At 38.8% G+C, this 27,047-nt stretch overlaps 2 protein-coding genes across 7 annotated transcripts in view; both read left to right on the plus strand.

Moving 5' to 3' along the window:
• The window catches only part of abca7 (ATP-binding cassette, sub-family A (ABC1), member 7), a 39,496-nt gene extending 34,012 nt beyond the window's left edge, over positions 1 to 5,484 (plus strand). For all 5 annotated transcript variants that reach the window (XM_028586843.1, XM_028586846.1, XM_028586844.1 and 2 more), the window contains 7 exons: positions 490 to 596; positions 1,057 to 1,198; positions 1,361 to 1,495; positions 1,949 to 2,052; positions 2,514 to 2,606; positions 2,795 to 3,044; positions 4,267 to 5,484. In XM_028586843.1, the coding sequence (XP_028442644.1) occupies positions 490 to 596; positions 1,057 to 1,198; positions 1,361 to 1,495; positions 1,949 to 2,052; positions 2,514 to 2,606; positions 2,795 to 3,044; positions 4,267 to 4,704 (1,269 nt within the window). In that variant the 3' untranslated portion in view covers positions 4,705 to 5,484. The remainder of the gene's footprint in view (positions 1 to 489; positions 597 to 1,056; positions 1,199 to 1,360; positions 1,496 to 1,948; positions 2,053 to 2,513; positions 2,607 to 2,794; positions 3,045 to 4,266) is intronic.
• An 8,409-nt stretch (positions 5,485 to 13,893) lies between these two features.
• r3hdm4 (R3H domain containing 4) lies at positions 13,894 to 25,708 on the plus strand. 2 transcript variants are annotated; one of them, XM_028587245.1, is made up of 8 exons: positions 13,894 to 14,098; positions 19,222 to 19,379; positions 19,647 to 19,768; positions 19,973 to 20,075; positions 20,159 to 20,244; positions 21,555 to 21,640; positions 22,535 to 22,590; positions 23,396 to 25,708. In XM_028587245.1, the coding sequence occupies exons 1-8, from the start codon at positions 14,055 to 14,057 to the stop codon at positions 23,497 to 23,499; spliced, it is 759 nt and encodes a 252-aa protein (XP_028443046.1). In that variant the 5' UTR covers positions 13,894 to 14,054; the 3' UTR covers positions 23,500 to 25,708. The 2 variants fall into 2 exon arrangements, with proteins under 2 accessions (XP_028443046.1, XP_028443047.1); XM_028587246.1 differs by lacking the exon at positions 23,396 to 25,708 and adding an exon at positions 22,822 to 22,930.
• The last annotated feature ends 1,339 nt before the right edge of the window (positions 25,709 to 27,047 follow it).

The raw sequence follows: 27,047 nt of genomic DNA on the forward strand, positions 1-27,047 counted from the left end.
TCGCTGCTTCTGCAGCTACAACCACAACTATTACTGCTTTTACTACACTACAGTACAGTACCTTACATCTGGTAAGGATGCCCCCTGGGCGCCTCCCTAGGGAGGTGTTCCAGGCACGTCCAGCTGGGAGAAGGCCTCGGGGAAGACCCAGGACTAGGTGGAGGGATTATATCTCCAACCTGGCCTGGGAACGCCTCGGGATCCCCCAGTCGGAGCTGGTTAATGTTGCTCGGAAAGGGAAGTTTGGGGTCCCCTGCTGGAGCTGCCCCGACACCGGATAAGCGGACGAAGATGGATGGATAGATGGACTACACTACAGTACATGTCGTTTCTGGTGCAGTTACTGTAGAGTGAAACGTCTGTTATATTTTAGCTAGGTTTTGACTAAACAACTTCACATAGTCTCAAGGGAATGGTCCCAGCTGCTCACTACAGCTGCTGTATGTGTACATATATTTGTAACTTCCATGTTGTGTTTGTGTCCTCCAGTGTTTTGGCCTGCTGGGGGTGAACGGAGCAGGGAAGACCTCTACCTTTCGCATGCTGACCGGAGACACGGCCATCACCTATGGAGAGGCTTTGCTTAATCACCACAGGTACAAACCCTCTGCACCACCAAGCGTGTTAACTTTTACAAAAGCCTTGTTCTACTAAGTGAATGACATCAAACATTACACTTTGAAATGAGACCTTTCCTTGATATAAGAGGACAGGAATATGGATGTGAAGCTGAATTAACCCGTATGATGCGTTATGGTGGTCATAGTAGTAGAATAATTAGAGGTCCTAGTAGTGATAGTAGTTGTTGAAGTACTATTAATAGCCCACTATTGCAGGTATATCATTTACATAGTAGTATTAATACTAAAGTGGGTAGTACCATTAAGAAACATAGTACCATCAGCAGTAGAAAAAGGGTTAGCAATAGTAGTAGTCCCAGTACAATAACTAAAGTACTAGCATTTGTGTCAGTAGTATTAGCAGTATTAGTAACAGCAGCAGTATTAGTATTGGCAATGGTCGCACTGTGAAACTGTGTGTTTCTTTGGTTCTCAGTGTGCTGACAGAGATGGAGCGAGTCCACCAGCTGATGGGTTACTGTCCACAGTTTGACGCCATCAGTGACCTGCTGACGGGTCGGGAACATCTGGAGCTGTACGCCCGCCTACGGGGAGTGCCAGAGGAGTCTGTCACCAAGGTAACGTAAAAGAGCAGTCCACATCAAAACTGAAATAGAGACATCAAGTAATGTGATATCTGTGTCTAATTGTCAGACACTGTGATAAAAATTAATGTGGAACGACAGGTATATTTAGCTGTGCAGATTACATAGAAAGGCACCTTCTCTGCTGTCCTGTAGGTGGCGCAGTGGGGCGTGAAGAAGCTGGGACTGACCCAGTACGCTGAGCGGGAGGCTGGAGGCTACAGCGGAGGCAACAAGAGAAAACTCTCCACTGCCATCTCCCTCATCGGGGCTCCGCCTGTTATATTCCTGGTGAGAAACAAACTTATTCACCAAACAGCTGGAGAGCAACCGCTAAGATCAACACTGAGGATGAAACTTAATATCACATGTTAATTTCTATATGAGTTGGATTAAAATGGGAAAAATGTCTCTGAATTTACGCTTTGAATAATTAATGTTTTAAACATTAAAACACATACATACCTCTACAAAAACATACATGCACAACAAAGATATTGCATATTGCTATTTAGAGAATGGGTGATGCTGAAGATTTCTAAATAGAATATAGAAAAAAAGTTCCTATATGATGTGGTTAATCAGTAACTTAAGTTTTGGTGCCACCACAGTATTATCTGTTTTGATTCTTTCTTAAAATGCGTTCAGTAACGTTACTATAATGTATAAGTATTTTCACTTACATGTTGCCTTACATGTTGCCATGTTGTTTCCTTGATGCTTTGATTTATTGACTCTTGTTAGGATGAGCCCACCACTGGCATGGACCCTAAAGCCAAAAGGTTTCTGTGGAACTGCATCCTCAGCGTCACTAAAGAGGGAAGAGCTGTAGTTCTGACCTCCCACAGGTAGGAGGAGAATATTGTACACTAAATTATTCTTTATGTATTCATTAAAAGTGAATACATGGCTGTAATCTAGGCGTTATTATGGATCCCATGCAACCCGATTGGTTGGGGTCAGGCATTGGCCTTGAGTTGTTAAGATTAGGATAGCCGACTGGTCAGGGGATAGGACCTGAACAAATCAGGTTCCGTTACCTTGCGTAAGCATGGACGCCTGGCCAATAGTAGCGTGTGAATGCTATTGAAGGGCAGGTGTTGCCTAAAAGTTGTGGGTTCCATAATAACGCGTAATCTAGCATGGTTGACCCACAACTTCCTGTTCCTTCTTTGGAGCTCTGAAACACACTGTAAATGATCTTCTACTGCTGCATCAGCTCTGTATTCACAGCCAAGAGTTTCCTCAAAGTGTGTATATATGGTGTATAATATATGTTAATGGTTTTATCATGTGGCTGTGCGGTCAGTATGGAGGAATGTGAGGCTCTCTGCACCAGAATGGCAATCATGGTGAACGGCAGATTCCAGTGTCTCGGATCTGTACAGCACCTGAAAAACAGGTAAGCACTGCTGTCTTACCTTCAACAATACAAGTTAAACTCCAAACACAATTTATCAGTCAATGATTGAATGTTGGAGATTTGTGTGCTGATATTTTTGGGGAGTTTACAATAAACTGGAAATGAATAAACTGTATTGTTGATGTGCACATAAAATCTTGACTATTGTATTGTCCTTCATCTTACAGGTTTGGTAATGGCTACACCATCATCCTTCGTTTGGTGGATACTAACTCCAACCCAGACTCGTGCCCCATCAGCACCTATATGAAGAGCTCTTTTCCCAGCATCGAGCTGAAGGAGCGCCACCAGAGCGTGCTGCAGTACCAGCTGCCCTCACATGCCTGCTGCCTGGCTCGTGTCTTCGAAGTGCTGGCCAACAACTATGAGGAGATGGGCGTCATTGACTTCTCTGTTTCACAGACTACCCTGGACCAGGTGAGGATGAATGAATGGAATGAGAGCCATTCAAACCTCTCATATTTCTGCAAAAGGATGGTGTGATGGTCCTCATCCAGGATCTTCTATAAATAGAACTACATAGCATCTCAAATATTCTTTATTTAGACAATGCGTCAGTTGCTCTGTGCAATATTACAAAGGTGTAAAATGTAGATTGTCTTTTGATTTCAAGGTACTTAATGAGAGGTTGCCAAATTCTATCAAATTGAAAAAGATAGGTAAGGTGTAAATTAAATCATCTATCCACATTTTAATGGTTGGGGCAGCTGTTTTCGTCCAGTATGTAAGAATTGTTGTTATTGTTATTAATGAGAGAATATGAAAGAAATCTAGTCTCAACTCTTGAACAATCTGCTCTCACATTTATGAACAGTGACAGACTTTTGCCTCCCTTCTCTCTCCCTTCTCCCTAACTCTCTCGTTTCCTTCTTTCTTAACACTCACACTGTTGTGTGACGGACAATCAGTCATTTCTATCAATAAAACTGGACGTGTTGCTGCTTTTTCTCTATTGCACTTTGCACTTTAAGGGATCTGAAACGCAATCAAACGTGAAATGCAAGTGGGCGGATCTCGGGCGCTGTTGCTATTATACCGGCGGGATAAATTACTCTTGCGCCCGACACAAATCTAAAATGGGTTGGTCTGAAGTAGCTAGGTGTGGTTTGGGCGTAACGTGAAAATAACCAAGGAGCTGTCTGGGATGCGGCAAAGTAATAAATGCCCGTCTTGATCGTGTGGCGATGTTGCTGCTCCTCTCGGGCGCATCTCCTCAAGTCTGGAGAGGATTGCTGCAGCCATGGAGCGTGGGCCTCCAAACGCACCACCTGCTCCTGTTGTGCCCCTTCCTCGTCCCCCCACTCCACCAGGAGCACAATAGGAATGATACATGCATCGGTGTACAAAGGCAATTGCGCTGAGTGCAAGATAGGGCCCTAAGTATATTTATTATGGTATATGGCATTGTGTGTATTTATTATATTTTCTACTCCTCGTGATTTTAAATTTTAATTGAATTGAATTGACCCTTTCTTCATGCTGCTACTAGATACATTAGTTAGCATACATACTAAGAGGTGTTAACAGCAACAATAATGTGATGGATAGCTGACTATCATTACCTTGATAGCTAACCAGGCTAATACAAACCAATTAAAGAATGAATTCATGTAAAACTAAAGCGGGTTCATTTTTGTAGGTGTTTGTCAACTTTGCCAAAGAGCAGACGGATGACGACTTCCTCACAGATGTGGTCATCAGCAACCTCACTACACTGCACACCAGGATTAACACTCCCACCATCCAACCACAGCCGCCAATCACTCCCCCTCATTCAAGCAAGATTCCACAGCAGCATGGGAAATCGTCTGACAGCAAACCAAAAGAGGGTAAATCAAAGAAGCCAAAAGTTAGCAAGGGCAAAGCTAACGGAGAGAAAAGCAGCAGTACGGCAATGACCAGAATACCTCAGAGAGAGGCGAAGGCTCGGAGAACAAGCCGGAGGGGCAGCAGTGGATCAGACAGCAGTAACGATGGAGTTCAGGGAGAATCCAGTAAACACAGAGAAGACAGCTCCAGTAAAAATCCTTCTGCACTCTTTATAGTCGACGGCAACACACAGGACAGCACACTGTAAAGTAGACTGGTGCAAGACGAGCAGAAGACGCAGGTTCAATGGACCAACTACAGTCAAAAGCTTTTTATTACTCGCTGTTTGTCCTTTGAATGTTTTTCAATGCTGACAGCGACCTTAATATGCAACAGCTCATCAGAGTTGAAAATGGAAAAGATGGACTTTGAAATTTACTTAGAGGTAAATTTATCCCCTTGGCCTCCTCTGAAGAAAGAAAGTGAGTACTTCCTAATATGGCTTTGGTGCCTTGTTCACCCGTTAACATATCTGCAGCTTTATACCCTTTATTTGGGTTTATACATCTTACACTGTGTCTTCTCGTTCTGTATTGATATCATCAGTCCAAAGTTATTTATCCTGAAAGAACATTTTGCAAGGCTCAATGTAAAAACAAATGGTGGTGTTCCTCAGGGCTCAATCATTAGAAAAACTCTCACAATCTCATCTTTATTTTGCAGAAAGCACTTTAAAAAAAGAAAATGCTGCAAACACTCAAACAGTGAACTGAAATACATGTGTTACATGTAATTATAAAGATGATTTTAGGTATCAGGAAGCATTTTAAGGGGTGGTTTCAGAACAATATACAGTATGTCCTATGTGAAGAGAATAGTTACTGCAAGTTCTTTGTGAAATACCTCTTTGCAAGAACTTTACAAGTGTTATTGTTTTCTTGTGTAAATCAATAATTTGTTTTGTCTTTTATGTATTAAATATTCCATTTTTCTTTTTATTTTGTGTTATTGGGTAACAGTGTCACTGTCCAAACAGAGGCTTATTACATATGAGAGGGAAGGGGGTGGGGGGGTCTTCTGCTCGGTATTTACTGTAATTTTGGTTTCAAATATTTTCTAAATATAAAACTAGAGATGGTCTGATACCATTTTTTGCTTACCAATTCCGATACCTGAAATTGCGTATCAGCCGATACCGAGTACCGATACCAGTGTGTCATATATTTTATTATGTTTTAACAGCTGTATACTACTATCCCTGTATGGATGTGATATTATTTCTATCTTTGTTGTCGGTCTGGCTCAGGTTAAACTCTTTGTGAAACATGAACGAACACAATCAATGAATGCCACAGAATCTTTCTTTTACTATCCAGTTTGACAGTCAATTGTAACGGAAAAAGAACATAAATAAACTAATTTAACGTAGATTTTCTTTAGGGCTTTATTACGTGGTATCGGATCGGTGCATAAACTCCAGTACTTCCCGATACCGATACCAGCGTTTTAGGCAGTATCGGAGCCGATACCGATACCAGTATCGGTATCGGTATCGGAACATCTCTATATAAAACTATTAAAAAAAAGTCCAGACACAGAAGTGCAACTGCAGAGTGTCACAGTTACAAATGATTCTACATAATGCCAAACTACAGTACTCAAAATTAAATCAAAGTAATTATAGGTCAAAGAATTAATATTACGTTCAGTCTGAGCTGCGAACACCAGACACAACAACATTGCCTTTGGTCAACGGTTGTTTTTTTCATTCATTCAGTTTCTTTTGATAAACTCTGTATTTCTTTTCTTTTTTTTCTATCAAAAACATGACACAGCTGACTGAATGTCCAAAGCAGGTTGTTACTGTAATGCACTGTTACATATTCAAAAGATTGTTACAATCATAACTATCGGCATGAGACAAACAAGTATCGGAAGGATACATGCAAACTGCTACAATATAAAATGTTTAAAAAGGTCAAATGTATTGAAAAAGCTGAAATATGCAGTACTTAATGTACTTTTCAGGAACTACACTTGAAAAGTTCTACTTGAACATTAATTTATCTGTGCATCTACTATAAGATGTACATTATATACTGAAGATATGCTAGCATAGAAAAAGAAAAACGGGTATATGTCTGTTGTGAATGTATTGTTCTGAAGGAAAATAAAACTATATGGTTTCCTGTATCATTTAAAGAAAGAAATACTGTGCTGTATATTGTAAGTTCAGTTTGTCGTTTATGATGAATCATTGCAGCGAGTTGGAAGTCGGGATGTTTTTCTTCGTCATATTGAGGATGAGCATTGGTTTCGGTGCAGATAAAAGTGGAGGCAGGCTCCTCTGTCTGGTTACACTGCTTCCACCCACTGATGTTTCTGTTATGGTTTTACTGTTCAAAGAAAAAAAAAGACAGAAACCAAATTTACTGGAAGGTTTTCTTTACATCGAAGTCACTTATCTAACGTTCAGATAAATAAACATGGTTACAACCACCTACAAAAAAAGCTTAAAGCTGTAATCTTAAAAAGTTAATTTAAATAAATGTCATGTCATGTTAAGTCACTATGGCTGAAGGCATTAACACAATGGGAATTGAGCCTATGGCCCACTGATGAAAGTATTTCAATATTTATATATTTGCAGTATTACGAACTGGGTGTCTGGTGTGACATTTCCTGGAAAGAATGCTGTATTACAGTTTTTCTCCATTGTATACACACAAAAAATGGAACTATGCACACAATTCTGAAAACTGGAAGCTCATGTATCAACAACAAGACTCCAGACCATTACAGTCCATTATCATTCTATTTCTATAGCCTGACGTGGTCCTACTCAGATTCTAGTCAGAATGTTCCCGACCTCGAATGTTGTGGGCGGGGCTAAGTTCGGCTGGCATCCAGGCTACTATTTCTATGCTCCAGACTGCAAAACTCTCAGCACAATTTCATTGTTTTCACTCAAATAGAAATTCTAAATCAACCAGGACTGAAATCTTTGCCACTTTAAAATCATAAATAAAATATTGGAATTCTGGGCCACAGGCAACAACAATGGAATGTACTTACATTATATTGTTGTTGCAGACCATAGACCGTATAAATAGGTGCAGACACTAAATAAGTGTTGTTTACTACCCATGACTACAAATATAAATCTCAAGATTGTTAACATTTATTTGTTGATGTGTGTAACGGTAATGTGGACTGAAATCTTACAGATTGCCACTTTAACATACAGTAAAGAGTTATTTAAGTAGGTTTACATATAGTAAACCTACTTAAATAACTTATGTAGACCAGAGATAAAAATGTTTTCTACTAAGGTATGCACTAGTAAGGGTTCAATAACGACTGGTGTTTTTTTAAACATTAAATATATTACAATTGGACCATTTTTATTGCCAAGATTTCAGTATAGTGTACTTTGTTTTGCCAGGGTAGAAACTGTATTTAGACCATCATGGGACACTAAAATTAGTGTTGGTTGCTCTTTAGGACACTTAAATGAAGAAGTCTTTAAAAATAATCTATAGTAATAATCATTTTCATCATACACCCAATTTTTGACACTATTTATATCTTCTGTTATAGCCATTAAATGTGTTTACAATCACTAGTTAGCTCTTTATATAATAGTTTTTATTGTCAGTGGCGGGGTCCGCCATTCCCGCACTGGATTAAAATGGCCCGCAGTGCACACGCACAAGGCGGCATCCGTTTCCTCGGAAGACAAGATTTTGAAGAGGAAACATTTGTATCGAAGCTGTCATCCAAAAATTATTTAAAACACTGCTATTCGTTTCTGCTACGTTTGTGCTGTAAAAATTATTGTTTGTGCTGTTAAGGGTTTAAATAATTAAACTTTATATTTTCTGGCCAGTGACGTCACTCAGACCCCAGTGTGGTGATGGGGCAGTGGATATGACACATGCCTTTGGTGTGGGAGACCTTGGTTCAATTCCCACTGCAATACATTAACCAATGTGTCCCTGAGCAAGACACTTAACCCATAGTTGCTCCAGAGGTGTGTAACCTCTGACATATATAGCAATTGTAAGTCACTTTGGATAAAAGCGTCAGCTAAATGATGTGTAATGTAATAATGTCCATATCTCCCCAAAATGGTCTCATGGTACATTTTTGTTTGTGCTGTTAAGTAGCACAAATGTTTCTTTTAACGGCACAAATCAGCACAAGCATAGCACAAACGATTGAGACCATTTTGGGGAGATTTGGACAAGTATAGACTGATTGACATCACTGCCCAGAAAATGTAAACTTTAATTATTTAAAACCCTTAACAGCACAAACCGGCACAAATGTAGCACAAACAAATAGCAATGTTTTTAATAATTTTTTGGATGACACGGGGGCCAGCTTCATGCAAGTATTATGCTGTATTTGTATCAGATATTTCATTTTAAAATGCTGTAACCTTAATGTAACCCTGATAATGTATTTTCTATATTCCCCTTTCGTACTATAACTATTGTACAGTAAATAACAACGTTCTGCTAAATTGTACTCAAAACCACCAAACACACATGTTGACCAGGTTTCTGTTCTCTGTGATGCTTCTCTCTCTCAAACGTTGTTCACTAACAGCCATGAGGAGATGATCGGACTGTACACGTCCCCACAGCCCTTCATCAAAGCCTCTCCTCTTCCTCCCCAGTTTCTGTGTAACCGTCTGCAGCAGAGCGTCCAGACTGGACAAGGAGATGTCAGGCAGATGAAACTCAGACGATCTCTGCACAGAGAACAAGAGAGATGACAGCTTTGTTCAGGAGGAGACAATTTATCTTTTTTTCCCTTTCCTGTTTTAGTTTGTTGTTGTTTTTGTAGGCTGTAAAGTCTAGAAATACTCCATTACAACTTAAGTGTTAACAATAAAATGTAGTTAAAGTACCAAAAGTACTACCTCTAAAGAAAAATATTCCCTGTGACTCATATATTATTATGTGTGACATTATTAGACTATTAATACTGATGCATCACTGTGTAAGCAGCATTTTACTGTTGTAGAGGGCCGAGGGGGAGCTAGTTTTAACTACTACTATTTACAGTACAAGTCCATGTACTTTCTACCACTAGTGTATTTTGAAAAACTAAATTAATTTTTGAACTGTTGTTTTTAAGTTATGCTTCCTTTTTATGCTTGTCGAAGTAGTTATGGTTCAAACATTTCATTTTAATCCTAGGTTTAAGGACTTTGCAGTAATTTGCAAATAATGAGCCCTCAAATAATTTGCATCCTTTAACATCTGAAGAGTAAACAATTACTTTGATGTCTCTTAGATCCTGTTTTAACATGCTGACCAAACCAAAGGGGCAATAAAGAAGATTTGGGTAACACTTTACTTGAAGGTATCTACATAAGAGTGACATGACACAGTCATGACACATGAACTCTAACCCTAACCCTAACCATAACTTGTCATGACAAAAATCAAATGACACTTACTAAAAGAAGCGTTATGTCATAAACGTTGTTTATAATGTTCATGACATGTTCATGACAGTGTGATGTCACTCTTATGTAGATACCTTCAAGTTAAGTGTAACCAAGATTTGTACTCCATGTGTGGATTTTTATATAGTTCTGACTTCTAAAACTCGTTATTGCCCAAAACCTTGTTGATTTCTACTCTACTTGGCTAATGTGTTTTTCCCCTTGTGTAACATTGTAACTTAATCACTTCCTCAACCACAGTCGCCACTGTAAGCTGCCAGACCAGTTCATGACGATGCAAGTCCTTCTGGTTTCCAGTAACGGTATAAATCCCAACTTCCGTAATGTCCTTTTAACTGAAAACAAACTAATTTTACATAAGCAAAACTTGTATGCACTTTGTTTTTCAATCTCAGGGTTTTACAGTTTTTTACAATCGCTATGACACTTTTTTCAATACTTTTAACAACTTTCCTAAGCTCTTAACACAGTTAGCACAACATCCGTCTGTGTAGGCTATACAATTAACACATTTCTTGTTGCTTTGACACAAAATGCATTCAGTTAACACAAATTTAAAATGCTTGAACTTCTTTTACACACAAGCTCCACCAAGACCAAAACAATGGATCTTCACTGCCAAATTTACAAATGCTTTCACACTGTATGTCAGAACAGATAACATCATGTTCAAAACCTAACTTATAGGCTAAAGTCAAAGTGAACAGCTGATCATATTGTAAATTGAAACACAAATATATTCCCTGCATTTTATATATGCATTTATTGAGAAACAGCTGATTGAAGTCATGCAAATAGATCGATCACAACTGATTCCCTTCTAGGAAACACACTCAGGTGTTGAGGTTCTTTCAATCGCATGATCATATGGTAGTACAGTAAAAAATGACCTATTTGAACAATATACTGTAGATGAACACAGAAAATAAGAAAAATGCCTTCACGAGGGAGAGGAAGAGGAGTACCAGGACAATTCTGTCTCTGTCTCTTTTTTTCACAAACCGTACTTTCTATAAAGCTACTCTGAGATGGGTCAATCATTTTTTGTATTGAATCTCTGCAGCAAAAGAAAGAAAATGGTGGCTGGGTTGGCTCAGTGGGTAGAGCATGCACACATATATTTGGAGGTTTATGCCTTGACGCAGATATCCAGGGTTCAAATCCGACTTGTGACTATTTCCTGCATGTCTTCCCCCTTTCTCTCTCTGCCCTTTCTCAACTAGCTGTCCTGTCGAATAAAGGCAGAAAACCCCAAAAATAATCTTTAAAAAAATTTGCTAAACCCAACAAAACAAAAATTTAGAGGCTTCAACAGAAACTGCAAAACACAATCTATGATTAATACAGTCACTTTTGTCTGTTGTATAAGGGCAGACCTGATACATAAAATAATGTAGTTTCTGTTATTCCATGGGATGTTAGTGTTTTTTATGACATTGTGCTATGATTGACTAAATGTTCCTGTTGGGAGAGAACATGTGTTAGTGTTTTGGAAGAATTATTTGATTTTGAGACATGATTACATTGTTTTGGTAAACACAGTGTATTGTGTTAGTAAATTATTGTATTTTGAAAATTGGTGTTGGAGTTTAGTTTACAATGTGTGATTTTGAGCATGAAATTAATTGTTTTGCCAATCGTGTGTTGTAGGTGTGTTGGTGCGTTAAGAGTTTAGGAAAGTTGTTAAAAGTATTGAAAAAAGTGTCATAGCGATTGTGAAAAACTGTAAGATGGTATTCAGACAAATTAGAAAAATGGCACAGAACATTATTAGTCAACTGGTTTTGCAGTTTACTCACACTTTTAGAGAACAGGGGATTGGCTATCCAGGGCCTGCTGTCTGCTACTTGTCCTGTAACTAACCCACCGCCTCCGCAGCCTTTTGTACTGAAGTTTGAGGAGATGGTCCTTGTTTGCTCAGATAAACTGATGGGAGGTCGAGGAGCGAGGCTCTTCTGATGGTCACAACACTCAGGAGCTGGTTTAGATTGAGTTATAGGTGGCAGCACAAACTGAGGACTTACTGGTTGTTCGGTGTCAGTGTCCAAAGTTAATCCTATGAAAGAATTAAGTGTTTGTTCCACAGATTTAGTGACAGATGGGTCATTATTTTTGCTGCTGGTTTCTTGTTCCTTTTTACTTGTGCAGCTGTTGTCCTCCTCGTTTCCCTCCTCTTCCTCCACGGGCTCTTTGGCTGCAGCCAGAAAAGGCATTAGGTTGACACAAAGCTTCATTATATTCCCTGATGTCTCACACGTAGTAACATTGGCTGAGGTGGAGTTGCTTTTTGATGTTACAACTTTAATCTTCTCCTTTGACTTTACAGTTCTCATTCTAGGAATTGATTTATTCACTTTACCCACAATCATGGGACAAGTGTCTGGATCATGTTTCTCTAGTTTTACCATCCTTGTCTTCTTCTCTTTACTCATTCCAAAATGGGTTAAAACACCTTTGAGAATCTTCTCCGATATTGTCCAAACATCTCTCAAAAAAGCTTTAACATAAAAATATACAGTTGAGTGTTCTGCCAAAAACTGACTCTCAGGCGTATCAAACTGAACAGCTCCTTTTTCTCTCCAGCAGTGAAAGGAAAGGCTAAGAACAATTACATTACTTTGTGGCAGGCCTATTAAACTGGCTGTTATGGTAACATACACACAAACTCCTGTCACTCTTAATGAGTGGAAACAAAGTCATTGTTATTTCAGGTTATATCCCGATGGATTGTTTGAGCTGAAACCACTCAAAAATGCTGGATTATAAAGATGATATGGATGTGTGGCAGAATTTTGCAAATTATGACATGCAGGAACTTGTTTTATGAGGTGTGCCAAAGATTGTCTATTGAGAAGATGAATCACTCAGGAGTTAAAAAAAAAACTTGGACTCTTCTTCTGCAGTTTGTAATTAATTTCAAAGCTGCACAAATCAGAATTTTTATATCGGTAATTAAAGAACCAGTGTGCAGGATTTAGGGGATCTATTGGGCAGAAATGGAATATATTATTCACAATTATGTTTTCATTAGTGTATAATCACCTCAAACTAAGAATCGTTGTGTTTCCGAAATGCTTAGAATGAGCCCTTTATCAACTAGGGTTTTCATGTTTACATTACCTGAAATGCCACCGTAGATTCTACTACATGCTTGCAAAGGGAGGGGGGAGGGAAGAGGTATTACTAATGCTTTTGACTATGTGACTATGAATATATTTTAGCTTGTATTTCTTCCCCCAAAGGATCAAAAAAATGATTAAAGCAGATTTAAAGCTGTAATCTCGAAGAGTTTCATTTAAATAAATGTATGTGAAGTTACTGTCTATTGCTGAAGGAGGTAACGCAGTAGTGATTGAGCCTAGGCTCACTGACAAAACCTTGCAATATTTATATATTTGCAGTATTGCCGGAAAGAATGCTGTATTACAGTTTTTCTCCATTCTATATATACAAAAATGGAACTATGAACACAATTCTGAAAACTTGAAGCTCATGTATCAACAACAAGACTCCAAATTAAAACTCATAAAACAAAAAATGTTTGGGATTTTGGGTGTGACAAACTTGCAATATGGGCAACATCAATGTTGCCCATATTGGAGACCACAGACTGTATAAAATAGGTGCAGACCATACAGTCAATGGTGCAGACACAGGTGCAGTGTTATTTACTACCCATGACTACAAATCTAAATGTCATGCTTGTTGTTGTTTACAACTTTGATCTGTTTGGTCCAGAATATGTTCTCTAATGGTTATAGTTAAAAAAAAATTAAACACTTCAAATATGTTTAGATTCTAAGATTTAAGGTGGAAAACGTGATTAAAAAACACAGACGCTCTTAAATGTGTTCATAGAAGTAACATTAAGTAAAAGTGACATATTGACGTGAATATATGTTTAAAAGCCTTACAAAATGTAACTACATAGAGACAGAGTGAGAGCTCCTACTTTTTCCTCCCCTCTTTGTTTGTAGTGGTGGATAACAGCTATTTTTGTTCACTGTCAGGCTGTCAGCCGAGGAGCTAGCTAGCTGCTCACAACATACGCTGCCAAACATAGGCCTACTCACTGTAACTTTGTTATTCTAGCTACACAAGCTGTAAAGATCCAGACCCTGGTTTGATTGAGTAAGATGGTCGTTTTGACAAATAACAATGAAGAACAACAGGATTATATGTGAGTTCAAAATTATGAGTATGTTAACGTTAGCTACGTCTGCAAGCTAGTTAGCGTTAGCCCGAATTACAACTCCATTAAAATAGCTAGATTATCACGTCTGCAGTTGTAAACGGTTTTATATTACGAGTTGTTCCAGCTCTCTTACTAATTATGCTCATTTGGTTGACGTTAAAATGAAAAAAAAAAGATCTGTCCCTGACGATGAAAGAAGTAAGGTTCTGATTCGGCAGTTAAGGGGATATTTAAGGGAAACTCAACGTTGAAGTAAGCTTCCGATTCGGCAGTTAAAGTTAAGGGAAACATTCTCCGTTTTTGCACCTCTTACTGTTGTGAAAGCCTGTTAGATATTTTAGCTAAAGCGTTACTGCTGCCTGGAACCCACTTTGAGATCTGTGAAAGCTTTATTCTATTTGTGAAAATGCAATAAAGATTCATAGAGACTTCACAGATTTAATTTTTTTTTTTACACGTAGACCTGTCAAATCAGGACTACATTATTCCAGAGACGCTAAAGATGATTAAAAAAAAAAAAAACAGTTTCAGAAGTTTTAAGTTTGCTTAGGTTTACATGTCAAACATTGACATTATATGATATCTCTTTGTGGACAAACCTAGCTAACCCAGGGAGATGTTAATCATATCATGTTGCTGTAATGTCGCTAACAACCTGCAGGGCTCAGGCTAAAAATGACAGAAAAACCCTCACAATACACCCACTGACCTACATCTGCTGCTCCTGCAAGATGCCCTTCCTTCTCTGATCTATTTAAAAAAAATACTGCAGAGATTAAATGGGGGTGCACGATTAAGAAAATGTCACGATTCAATTCAATATTGATTTTTAGACTCAAGATTCAATTCAAAAATTATTCTTGATTCAAAAAACGATTCACAGTATGTAAATGTAGTTACTTTTCCCATGTGATTGCAGTAGACATACAATTTAAAAGAAACCCAACAAATTAAATGTAGTTTGATATTACTTTATGTGTCTTCATACAAAAATAAAAACATTTGCTACTAAAAACTGCAAAGTGCCAAGCTTTGGCCAGCTTTCAAATACATTTAATTCAAGTATAAAATAAAACTGTTAAATAAAAAGAGCTTTTCGTTCAGAGTTCGGTGGGAGTTTAGAGCATTGAAAGAGCGCGTTGTTTGACTGGCATGTTAGGTACTTTATGTTGTTGTTCGTCCACGTCTTTAATGTTAATCTCTGGGTGATGGCGTACCATGTGAGTTCTCAAGTTTGTGGTGTTTCCAAAATACTTAACTTAGTTTTGCAAAGCCTGCATATACAGTGGGGGAAATAAGTATTTGACCTAGGGCTGGGCGATATATCGATATTAAAAATATATCGATATATTTTTAAATGAGATATGGAATTAGACCATATCGCATATATCGATATAGTTCAAATGTGATCCTTGCTCCCATAGATATATACACAGATGTCGCCTTGAGGTTCTAAACATACGTCAAAACCGCCGCCATCTTGGAACAGGGGGGCGAAGCATTCAGATCAACGCTAAAGATGCCGGACTTTTGTACTGCTTAATTATGTTCGATAGAGGAAATGAAAAGAACAAACAGCAATGAATAACATTTAACAGGTGACAATGTGTTTTATGATTATGTATGCCGCCTTCGACCAGCAACCTGAGCTCCGGCGGCAGCGGGAGGCGGAGAGCTCCGTGGCCGGCCGCAGCGTCTCTTCCCCCGGGAAAAACACAGCTTTGCCTCGCTGCTGCGCCGGTGCCCGCTGATCCAAATCGGACCAGCCAAAGACAGAGTGGTGATCGGTAGGATCTTACACGTAGTCCAGGACGACCTGTATGTCGATATCGGCGGAAAGTTCCACTAAGTTTGCCGGCGGCAGGCGGACGGAGAGAAGCTACAGCGGGGCAGCAGAGACCGTCTGCAGCTGCAGGATCTGGAGCTCAGTGCCCGTTAAAATGACATGTAACGCATAAATACATACAGAAATAAATAGTGGAGGAATGAGCCTGGACATTTCAGTCTGTTTTAAACTTCACCTTGAAGCAGAAACTCTTAGTTCAGAAGGGTGAAGTTTCCGTTTGGACTCAGATCTGTGAACCGATCATAATAAATATTCTTTGTATTAACACATTAATTAGTTTCTTTGTTTTGTAGTCGATAGTTCATCTTTTAGTTTACTTAAGTGGAAGCAGTATCAAGTGGAAGAATGGGACTATAAACCTAGGCTTACAGGCATGAGGCATTACATTTTGAACAAAGTAATTATATTAATATCAAAAGCTTAATTGACCTTTGGAACGAATCACAAATATGGAGCTTTGATTTCAAAAAAGGTACTCCTGTTATACAGTATTTAGGTTTACATTTTATTGTTATTTGAACAGCTGAGCATTTAATCATGAACCAGGTGAAGAAACCGGTTTATTATTTATTTGATTTTGCAACTGTCTCTATGAAACTACTTGTGACATGTCATATTTGATTTTGGCTTTGACTGAACATTTGCTCTCACTTTGCGGAAAAAAATATCGGGATATATATCGTATATCGATATTCAGCCAAAATATATCGGGATATGACTTTTGGTCCATATCGCCCAGCCCTAATTTGACCCCTTGCTGATTTTGCAGGTTTGCCCACTTACAAAGAATGCAAAAATCTACAATTGTAATCATATGTACATTCTAACAGTGAAAGACAGAATCCCAAAGAAAATTCCAGAAAATCACATCATATGAATTTATTAAAATTGATAACCATCTGATGAGGAAAAACAAGTATTTGACCCCCTGGACAAACAGCATGTTAATATTTTGTAGAAAAGCCATTATTGGCCAGCACAGATGTCAAACGGTTTTTATAGTTGGTGACAAGGTTTGTGCACATTTCGGCAGGGATGTTGGCCACTCCTCCCTGCAAACAGCCTCCAAATCATTCAGGTTCCAAGGTTGTCGCCTGGCAACTCGAATTTTAAGCTCCCTCCAAAGATTTTCAATCGGATTCAGGTCTGGAGACTGGCTAGGCCACTCCAGAACCTTGATGTGCTTCTTCTTCAGCCACTCTTTTGTTGCTTTGGCGGTGTGCTTAGGGTCGTTGTCGTGCTGAAACACCCATCCTCGACCCATCTTCAGCTCTCTCACTGAGGGAAGGAGATGTCGGTCCAGAATTCCACGATACATGGCCCCGTCCATCCTCCCCTCAATACGATGGAGTTGTCCCGTCCCCTTGGCTGAAAAGCACCCCCAAAGCATGATGTTGCCACCACCATGCTTGACGGTGGGGATGGTGTTCTTTGGGTTGTACTCGGTGTTCTTTGCCCTCCAAACACGACGAGTTGAGTTGAGGCCAAAAAGTTCTATTTTGGTCTCATCTGACCACATCACCTTCTTCCAGGCCTCTTCTGAGTCGTCCAGGTGGTGAATGGCGAACTTCATGCGGGCCTGTATATGTTTCTTCTTGAGCAGGGGGACCTTGCGTGCGCTGCAGGATTTCATTCCATGACGGCGTAGTGTGTTACCAACCGTTTCTTTTGTAACTGTGGTCCCAGCTGCCTTCAGTTGATTCATCAGTTCCCCCCTTGTGGTTTTGGGATGATTCCTCACCGTTCGCATGATCAGGGACACCCCACGAGGCAAGATCTTGTGTGGAGGCCCAGACCGAGGGAGGTTGGCGGTGGTGTGGTGCTTCTTCCATTTCCTGATAACTGCACCGACAGTTGATCTTTTCTCTCCAAGTTGCTTTCCGATTCTCTTGTAGCCCATCCCAGCCTTGTGCAGATCAACAATCTTGTCCCTGATGTCCGTAGAAAGCTCTTTGGTCTTGCCCATGGTGGTGACGTTGGATGCTGGTTGTTTGGGTGTTGACAGGTGTCTTTTATACAGGTAACGAGGTGAGGCAGGTGTATTTGATGTAGATAATTGGTTCGGATTGGGGCTGTGTCTTAAAGAAAGACTAACTGGCTTGTAGGAGCCAGAATACTTGCTGTTGTCCAGGGGGTCAAATACTTGTTTTTCCTCATCAGATGGTTATCAATTTTAATAAATTCATATGATGTGATTTTCTGGAATTTTCTTTGGGATTCTGTCTTTCACTGTTAGAATGTACATATGATTACAATTGTAGATTTTTGCATTCTTTGTAAGTGGGCAAACCTGCAAAATCAGCAAGGGGTCAAATACTTATTTCCCCCACTGTAGCATGATTCCTATCAAGTTCCGTCTTCCCCTCGAGGTTATAAAAGCTAAAATGTGCCCAAACTCTCGCCTTCAATGAGGATGGAGCAGGTTGAGTAATTCTTTTCTGTGAAGTACTAACTACTTCTGCTGCACTCGTTCTTCTTTTGATTATGACAAGCGTGCCTAGGGGTTAGTGTGAATTCGATGCAGCAGCGGCATCTATGGGAATGGCGAGCTAAACTCATTTCAGGACAATAGTATACACGCCATTACAAAACGAAAAATAAAAGATAATAATTTAAAGAAAATATGAATCAATTTTTGGAATTCTATGAATGGATTTTGAATCAGTAGAGCTTGAATCGCGATACGAATGTGAATAGATTTATTTGAACACTCTTAGATTAAACAGAAGCAGTACAGAAAAGTAAAGGGGCACTATAAACCCTCAAGCCCTAATAACTGTTTTAGTTCGTTTTAGCAGGTTGGTGATTATCTTCCCCATTGGATAATATGCCAAATAAGATTATGTTGTTATGATATACTGCATGGCATTCAGAGCTGGTCTCAATGTCCACCTCAAACCTAAAACACTCACTGACTTTAAAATGCCACATGCTAAAGAAAATGTTGAATTCAAAGAGCATTCTCAGACTGAAAATCAAGAACAGTGCAAGTCCATTGAAATGCATGACAATTAGGTCACACAAAAGTCTATTTCCATATCCTGTGTACTGAGAAAAGCGTGCTCTCATGTACTGTGCTGTATGCCTTTGCTCTCACCTGTTGTGGAGAAAGACATTTGAGAAAAGGGCTACACAAAAAAAATTACAAGTTAACTACATCCCTTCAACATAAAATAACTCAAACGAATACGATCTGAGGAGCTGTTACTTCCCCTTTGGGATTTGTGTGACTAAATTAACATCTTGTCCTCTGTTTTTCCAGCCTGATAGAGGAGCGTAAATGCTCCTCCCTGCCCAACTCTCCAGCCAGGAGAGTTTCTCCCACCAAAAAGAAGCAGTTCTTTATCAACCAAGCCATCCGTAACTCTGACCTCACTCCCCGAGCCAAAGGCAAGAAGAGCCTGCGCCGACAGGAGAACAGTAAGCTCTTATTGATGATATATTAGATGTGGTCATCCACTGCAGGCTGAACAATGCCTGACAAGCCTCTGTGTGTGTGTGTGTGTGTGCCTTCAACAATGGAAAAGAGCATTTACATTGAATCGTTATTGCTACAAAAATGCCAATACTACAACAGTATGTTTTTTTTTTTTTTTATCTCAAGAATAAACCCCTTAAATCCATGAATCTGTCACTGAAGTTTAGCATATATCACCACTGTACGTCTCTCTCTTCTCTGAAAATCAGCACGCTTTCTTGCTAATCTTCTTGAGAGGGATGAGTGCTCCAAAGATGATCTGGAAGTTTGCAGTAACCCGGCGATCCCATCCATCTTCACTGAAGCCTGCACCAATGGAAACTACATAGAGGTAAGTTGTCTTCAGCTGGAATTAAACTTTGCTGCTTATTATGTGAGGTCTGTCTCGGTTTTGGCTTTTCTGTATTAGTCTTGTATATTGTCTTAGTTTTAAGACCGTTGAGTGTTGGTGGATCCAAGCATGATCACATCTAAAAGCACCCAATAAAACAAGTATTAGTTTTAAAATTGACTCATCATCCTCTTGTTCTTTTAGCCATGGAATGACTTCATGAATTGCTCCGGTGAGGAGCAGGAGAGGCTGCTGTCACTGCTGGAGCAGGAGGAGGCCAAGAAGAAAAACAAAGACGAAAGAAATGGTGAGCGTCTCAGTCTGTGCTTGTTTGTAGGCTGGTTGTTTTCGGTGCTGCTGTTTGTCTGACCGTTTCTCATCCCTTCACAGTAAATCCTGCCTTCATTGCTCAGGACTGCTTCCAGAGAATCGATCGCAGGCTGCGAGCGACTCTCAAACGGAAACAAATCCCCATGGTGAGTGTCATCTTTCCTACATACATGGTAGGAGTCTACGTACCCACAGCAGCTTTGAGCTTAAGTTAAAGTTTGAGCGCCGAGCTTCAACTACTTCATCAATCCTCTGTCCATATCATGATATGATAACTGGTGGAAGACATGTTAAGCACAGTAGATTTTGCCACATTTTGACTTTTCTCTCCTGCATCTCTGCCTTGTATCAAACCCAGAGGCTTCACCAGCTTGTTGTCTCGTAGTCAAGTCTTTTGTGGCTGGATCGTAGGACTGTAGGATCGTAGGATCGTAGGACTGTAGGATCGTAGGACTGTAGGATCGTAGGACTGTAGGATCGTAGGACTGTATGACCAGCCCTACAGCCTCAAAACTCAAAAGTCCCTCTGTCCTTCTGTCACTGAGAGATGAAGTTCCACCATTGGTCGGAGTGAGTGTGATGACGTCAGTGTTGGTGTTTTCCTATAGGCCATTGCTCTTTCAAAATGTATTGGCGGGACACAGGCTTTTTCCTCCGCTATTGCCCATCAATGAGCTGATTAACTTCCTTAAATACACAGGGATGTTGTTGCTGCTGCCACTCATTTCAACCATTTTAATGCACAGGCTTAGCAGCACGGGCAGAGTAGGCTACAAGCAGATGAATGGCGCACCACCATGTGTGTCAATGGGTTGGCAAGCAGGGGATGCATATTTTATCATTTATCAGAATACGATAATTTATGTCATATATAATGTGTCTTCAATATCGTTTATAATAGATTATCTGTGTGTTTTCTTGCAAGATTTGCTTGCAGAAAAAATAAACACGCCAAAAAGAGGTGGCTGGCAGCAAATAAAATGGCATGATTACATTGAAAAGCAGTGCTCTGTTATTTGTCTCAAATGTACCATGTCATGTGATATGCTACTTCAGTACACAACAAATAACTATTACTGTGACCGCTACATATGAACATTTAATATCTATATTAACATTATAGACACCACCGCTGACTGTCCATGTAACAAGTTGGCCACAATTAAACACATTGACGTTACATGGTACAGCCATATACTAGGTTTTGACCTAGTCTTTTTTCCTTCTGCTGTACGTCAATGGCTATTTTTGGCTGATTAGAAAGCAGTGACATGCGTTCTGATTTGCAAATGACAAACAGGTTTAACCACAAACATCTCTTGACTCGCCAAAGAAGCCCACAGTATTTCAGTCCATTGGCTCAAGCACAAATCATGCTTGAGCACACGCGGTTGTTATGGAGATCAAACCTCTTGGCTGCCACCCACTATGTATTTTTTTTTTTTTTTTCTCACAGGGAATTCTGGAAGTACTTGAGGAAAACCTTGTGAGCTTCTTCAACACTCAACCTCACTCAGTTTACACAACCAACCTCGGCAGCAGGTAGAACTCCTTTTTCTGTGTTCAGATTATCTGCGGGTCTTAAAGTCTCAAAAAGCATTGGATACATTTTAGAAAGTATTAACAAGTCTTGAAATTTATACAGAAGTCTTAAATATTTTGTATTTATATTAAATTTAAAAACATTTTATGCGTTATGACAAACTGCCACTTTGCTCATTTGAAAGCCATGATGTCTCTCTCATGGGTTGGCCAAATTCTCTGGACGGGCAAAGCAGAGAAAGGAGAGGTAACCTTGCTCCTTATGACCTCATAAGGAGAAGATTCTAGACCGGCCCATTTGAGCTTTCATTTTCTCAAAGGCAGAGCAGGATACCCAGGGCTCGGTTTACACCTATCACCATTTCTAGACCATAGGCAGGCTGGGGGAATGCATATTAATGTTAAAAAAACTCATAAAGTGAAATTTTCATGCCATGGGACCTTTTAAGTAGCCCTAAATATCTGAATCCACCAGTTACATAATGGAAGACGTTTGGCGTTTTAATAAACCGTCAGAGTCATGGATTTGTTACTCAAACCAATGCAACCCCACTGGTGTTATTTTAACTTTCATGTCCTTACCACCTGACAAACATACAGGCTGGAAGCTCTGGCTGATGGATCCTGATTATGTTTTCCCACCTGGAAAACCAGTTTATATTAGTTCAAAGTTTTTATTAGATCACATGAAACGTCTATGATCAACACAAAGAAGTGGCGTCATTGAAGCAGCAAGATTTACAACACAACAAACAAACAGGATGTGAAATAAATTGCAAATATTTGGCATAGACTAACTTTATTGATCTATGCCAGGAAAGTGGTTGATTGTTTCTGTAAGTGGTTAGAGAGGAGTGGAAAGTCATTTCTCTGTTGTTTGTGTTTCTAAATCAGCTTTGAGAGACTGCTGCTTCATGCCGTCTGCCAGTATATGGACCTCGTCTCTGCAAGTGAGTGGGAACATGTATTAGACATAATATATATATATATATATATATATATATATATATATATATATATATATATAAAAAACTATTCAGCACTTTTCCACCAGAAGCATGACAGAGAATGTTGTTTGAACATTGGGCAACCATTTGTCAAAGTCTGTATGCATCCTGCGTTGCAGATAATGCTGTTAAATACATAATTTTTTCGGCTTTTCCATCTTTTATTTTTGATAGGACAGCTAGGTAAGAGAGGGGGAAGCCATGCAGGAAATGGTCACAGGTTGGATTTGAACCCTGGACCTCTGCGTTGAGGCATTAACCTTGAAGTATATGTGCGCCTGCTCTACCCACTAACCCAACCTAGCCACTTCTCTTAAATAAAAAAAAAAAAATGACATATTTGGTCAATTAATTCTCTATTTTAAGGTAGTAATTTTTCCCTACCATTGAATATCTGTGTTGGGTTATTTTAAACAATTTTCTTAACACTGATGATAACAAAATACTGAGGAAAACGACAAACACATATTGTACATTTTGGCATATAAAAGGTGAAATTTGGGGAAACAATATTGGTAGGACACTGGAATTGGTTACGTTGTATCAACCATCAAAAGCTTATAGACAGGATTATAGCACACAATCCATCATATTAAAGCTTTTGAACAAGATGTTTTCATAGAAATTGTAGATACTTCTCTTTTTACATAATCCTATTGACAAAACCTGGCTGGACATACATAGCCAACTAGATGATTTCCAGTCATGAGAGAGATCAAAGTCTGTTTTTTTTTGGTTGGACCTTCAGGCACCGACTACAATGGGTCACGTCAGACCGAAGTGGTGAACAAACAAGAAGAGTTTCTGCCTCCTAGACTTCTGCTGTCCGTCTACTTGGAGAAGATGAGCTGAAGTCAGGACCAAGACATGTTTCCCGTTTCCTCGGCGCAGCTCTGCTGCAGGCAGGGGCTCTGAGAGGTGTAGATAAGGCTGTGTAAGTTGTCTGTGTAATGTCTGCCAAGCTCAGAAAAAAGAGCTGCTTACTTTTTCTCTGTTTGGTCTCTAGGAAATTCTCCATTAATTGTATCTATAAACCCGTCAGAGTTCATTGATTCACATGGCAAATGTTACATGTTAAACATTACCATGTAAGGATGCTAACTTTGGGCATGTGCGGTTAGCATTTTGCTCAACCTGAGTAAATTAGTTGACAAATTACAACTTGCCTTGAGAATAACTCTTTTGACCAGGCCAACTTTCACCTTCTGCCCCACTGGTAAAGATAAGAATCTAACAATAGCAAATGTTTTTTTAATCCATCCAACAGTTTGGTTTTCTGGTATATAATTTAAGTACAGCATCATGGAGCTGCTTGGCTCTAATGAACTACTGTTTCCATACTGCATTGGGAATTAAAGGAAGTCCCTTTCCCAAGTTTTAAATATACTCATTAATATATTAATATTATGGGCATTATTGATTCTTAACTCTAAGAATGTAATAATCTCACAACCTGATTTGTGATTGGAATTCATAATAACAAATACATGACACAAGGAAATTAAATTTCATACCATTACAAAAAAAACAAACCGATTTGTCATTTGCATTATAATAGCATTATGTCAAAATTAATTTATGAGTTGTAAATTAAAGCAGATTAATGAACAGTTGGTCTATTCGGTCCCTTTTCTCAGTGCAAATGATAGATTTCACATTTCACAACTTTATTGAATTAATGCAACATGAAATATGACTTTTCAATCTTCTCACACAGGTGATGATGTCACTATCTGATGTAATTGTATCGCTAATTGTTAGTTTTATTCCTCCTGAACATTGCTTCATTATGATCTGACTCACAACCACACATGACTTTGGAGTGTTTCCATCGTAGCGGCAACCCCCCCCCCCGACCCCATTATTTGAACCCATATTTAATATTAATTCCAATAAAGCACAAATTCATAAAGGTAAATAATGACAACATTAACCTAAAATTTACTTGAACCCTGTTTGTATAAAGTCTTGGATGTGCATCTCTGTGAGAACTCTGTGTTGCTAATGAGGAATGACATTTTGCAAAGGTGCTAAGACAGATGAATGCATTAGGAAATACATCACTGCCTGAAGGATTAGCCTGTACGATTTGTGTAAGGTAGTAAGGTGTGAAGCATGAATATTAATCTCTCTACATTATATGCACAGATACATCACTCATCATAGGTGAAGAAGGAAATGGCTTTCAAGGGTGGGAAATAACAGCCTCTGGTATACTTTGGAAGTAATTCTTTAATAATTATCTCTGCGTTATGTGTGAGAAGAAAACTCCCTCTTAAGGTACAATCTTTGGGATTTTTTTCTGTGTATCTTTCACTGCTGGCTTTGTCCAATCTTATCATCTTGTCTACACCGGCATCATCTGAAGGATACACTTAGATTTTAAACAACCAAACTGATTATCAGATTGCTGATGTGCTGCTTTCACTGCACACTGGTGTAGACAAATGCAAATGTTCTTTCTACCATTTGTCAAAGACAAGATAAGGAACTACAATATAGTTAAAAACTTGCAAATATCCCTGTACTTTGAGATGTATTCATGGATTTCTTGCTACAGTGCTCACTCAGTTTACACTTAACACACAATTTCAACATTTAAAGTCTTTTTTGTTTTTACACACAATATGGTTTAAAGCTACACTGTATCTGCAGACAGTACAAACCTGGAAAAGCACGTCTGCCTTATGAATACAAGGTTCTCGGTTTGTTTATATCTGTACATATATTTCGACATTTGTACTTGACTGGACTTTTGAAACTAAACAAAAAATCGTATCCACGATTGTCTTTTTATACTGTCGTCAGCAGTGTAAAACTTGACCTGGTGCAACAACCAAAGTTTGTGTTTTGTTTGCGTGGAAATCCAGTTTCTCAGGCTCTCAAGTTCTCTGAATGTTACATAGTTTATCTCACATGGTGTCCTTTTCTGTGTACTGTATACTTTCTTCAAGATGAACTTGTTTTGATCATGTTAAGCCCAGCACTGCGGGGCGCTGCCAACTTTTTAACTACACGTAGACGTAGTTGCTGTTAAAAATTAAAATGAACTCAGATGGTTGCCTTGTGCCAACATTTGGTTTGAAAAAGCCTAAAATAGCCTGAAAGCTTTATACACTAGACTTAAACATATGTGTGTGTTTAATATGTGTGTGCTACTGTACCTATTTATAATTATCACTGCATCTATTAAAATATTTAAGATATTTCTTCTCATTTCATTGTGTTCTTTTTACTTGCTAATAGCTCTTTTTTTACCTTTGTGATGAGTTCTTTAGTTTTCTGACTTAACTCCATATTTATGTATGAAGAAATACTTAATTACAAGTACAAGTCCTGCATTTATAATTTTACTTATGTCAAAGTTGTATACAGAATAGCCCCTTTCAGATTGTTATATCATTTAATTTACTACTGGATTCATATGATTGTAGTAAATGTAATTTTCCATCACTTCCACATCTTAAATTACTGAGATTGCTGTGTGACTGCATTTCCTTTTCCTAGTATTATTCATTTAAGTAAGGTGTATGGGTTGCACATGCATGTTAGGCACTTGAGCACATCTTTTATCAGTATATTTGTTATGTAAATTATGGTCTTCTGCAGACTGAAGGTGTGCATGCATGTCTAAAAACATGAAACCATAAAAGTGCTGTCAGAATCCATCTGGATCTGCAACAAGATGCCTTGATGAAAAGAGGCAATTGGGTCAACTGCAGAATGTCTGTTTTATGTCCATTTACCCTGAGTCTGCAATGAGGCTAAACTGCGATATTAGCCTAGATTCTAAAAGATGTACACATTTGTTGAGGATTAATTAATTAAGAGATTGTTGAGTGAATATTGACATATTATCTAAAATAAACTATTTCAAGTAGATATTTTGTAAAGCTTAAAAGTCAAAAAAGTTACATAGTACAGTGCTTCTCAAACCTTTTTCCCAGGGACCCCTACCTGATAGAATTTTTGCATTTAGATGTTTTATTACAGAAAGTGAATGAAACCCATGAGCAAAATGGTTATACAATTTGTCATTGTGTTAATTATGGATGAAATTATAGTGAAAATAAATGATTCCCCTTTTTGTTGGGGACCCCCTGGAACCCCTTCAAGGACCCCTGGGGGTCCCCGGACCCCACTTTGAGAACCACTGACATAGTGGACCTACAGCAGTACAGTAGAATGACAGGAATTCCCGGTGGAGTTTTCCTCTGACTCCTTCCACTAGATGGCAAACTAGCACCAAGAAACAGGCCAAAACAAGTTGTGTAAAAATTATTCAGATTCTTTACTTATGTAAAAGTACTAATACCACACTGTAAAAATACTTAATTACAAGTAAAAGTCCTGCATTAAAAATTTTGTCAGTAAAAGTATAAGTATAATCAGGAAATTGA

Source organism: Perca flavescens, chromosome 9 (genome assembly GCF_004354835.1).
Source record: "Perca flavescens isolate YP-PL-M2 chromosome 9, PFLA_1.0, whole genome shotgun sequence".
NCBI classification, from domain to species: Eukaryota; Metazoa; Chordata; class Actinopteri; order Perciformes; family Percidae; genus Perca; species Perca flavescens.

Coding starts and splice junctions, on each gene's coding strand:
- r3hdm4 (XM_028587245.1), top strand. CDS start 14,055: ATGGTCGTTTTGACAAATAACAATGAAGAACAACAGGATTATAT. Junction 14,099..19,221: donor GAAGAACAACAGGATTATAT/GTGAGTTCAAAA, acceptor CTGTTTTTCCAG/CCTGATAGAGGAGCGTAAAT. Junction 22,591..23,395: donor TATGGACCTCGTCTCTGCAA/GTGAGTGGGAAC, acceptor TTGGACCTTCAG/GCACCGACTACAATGGGTCA.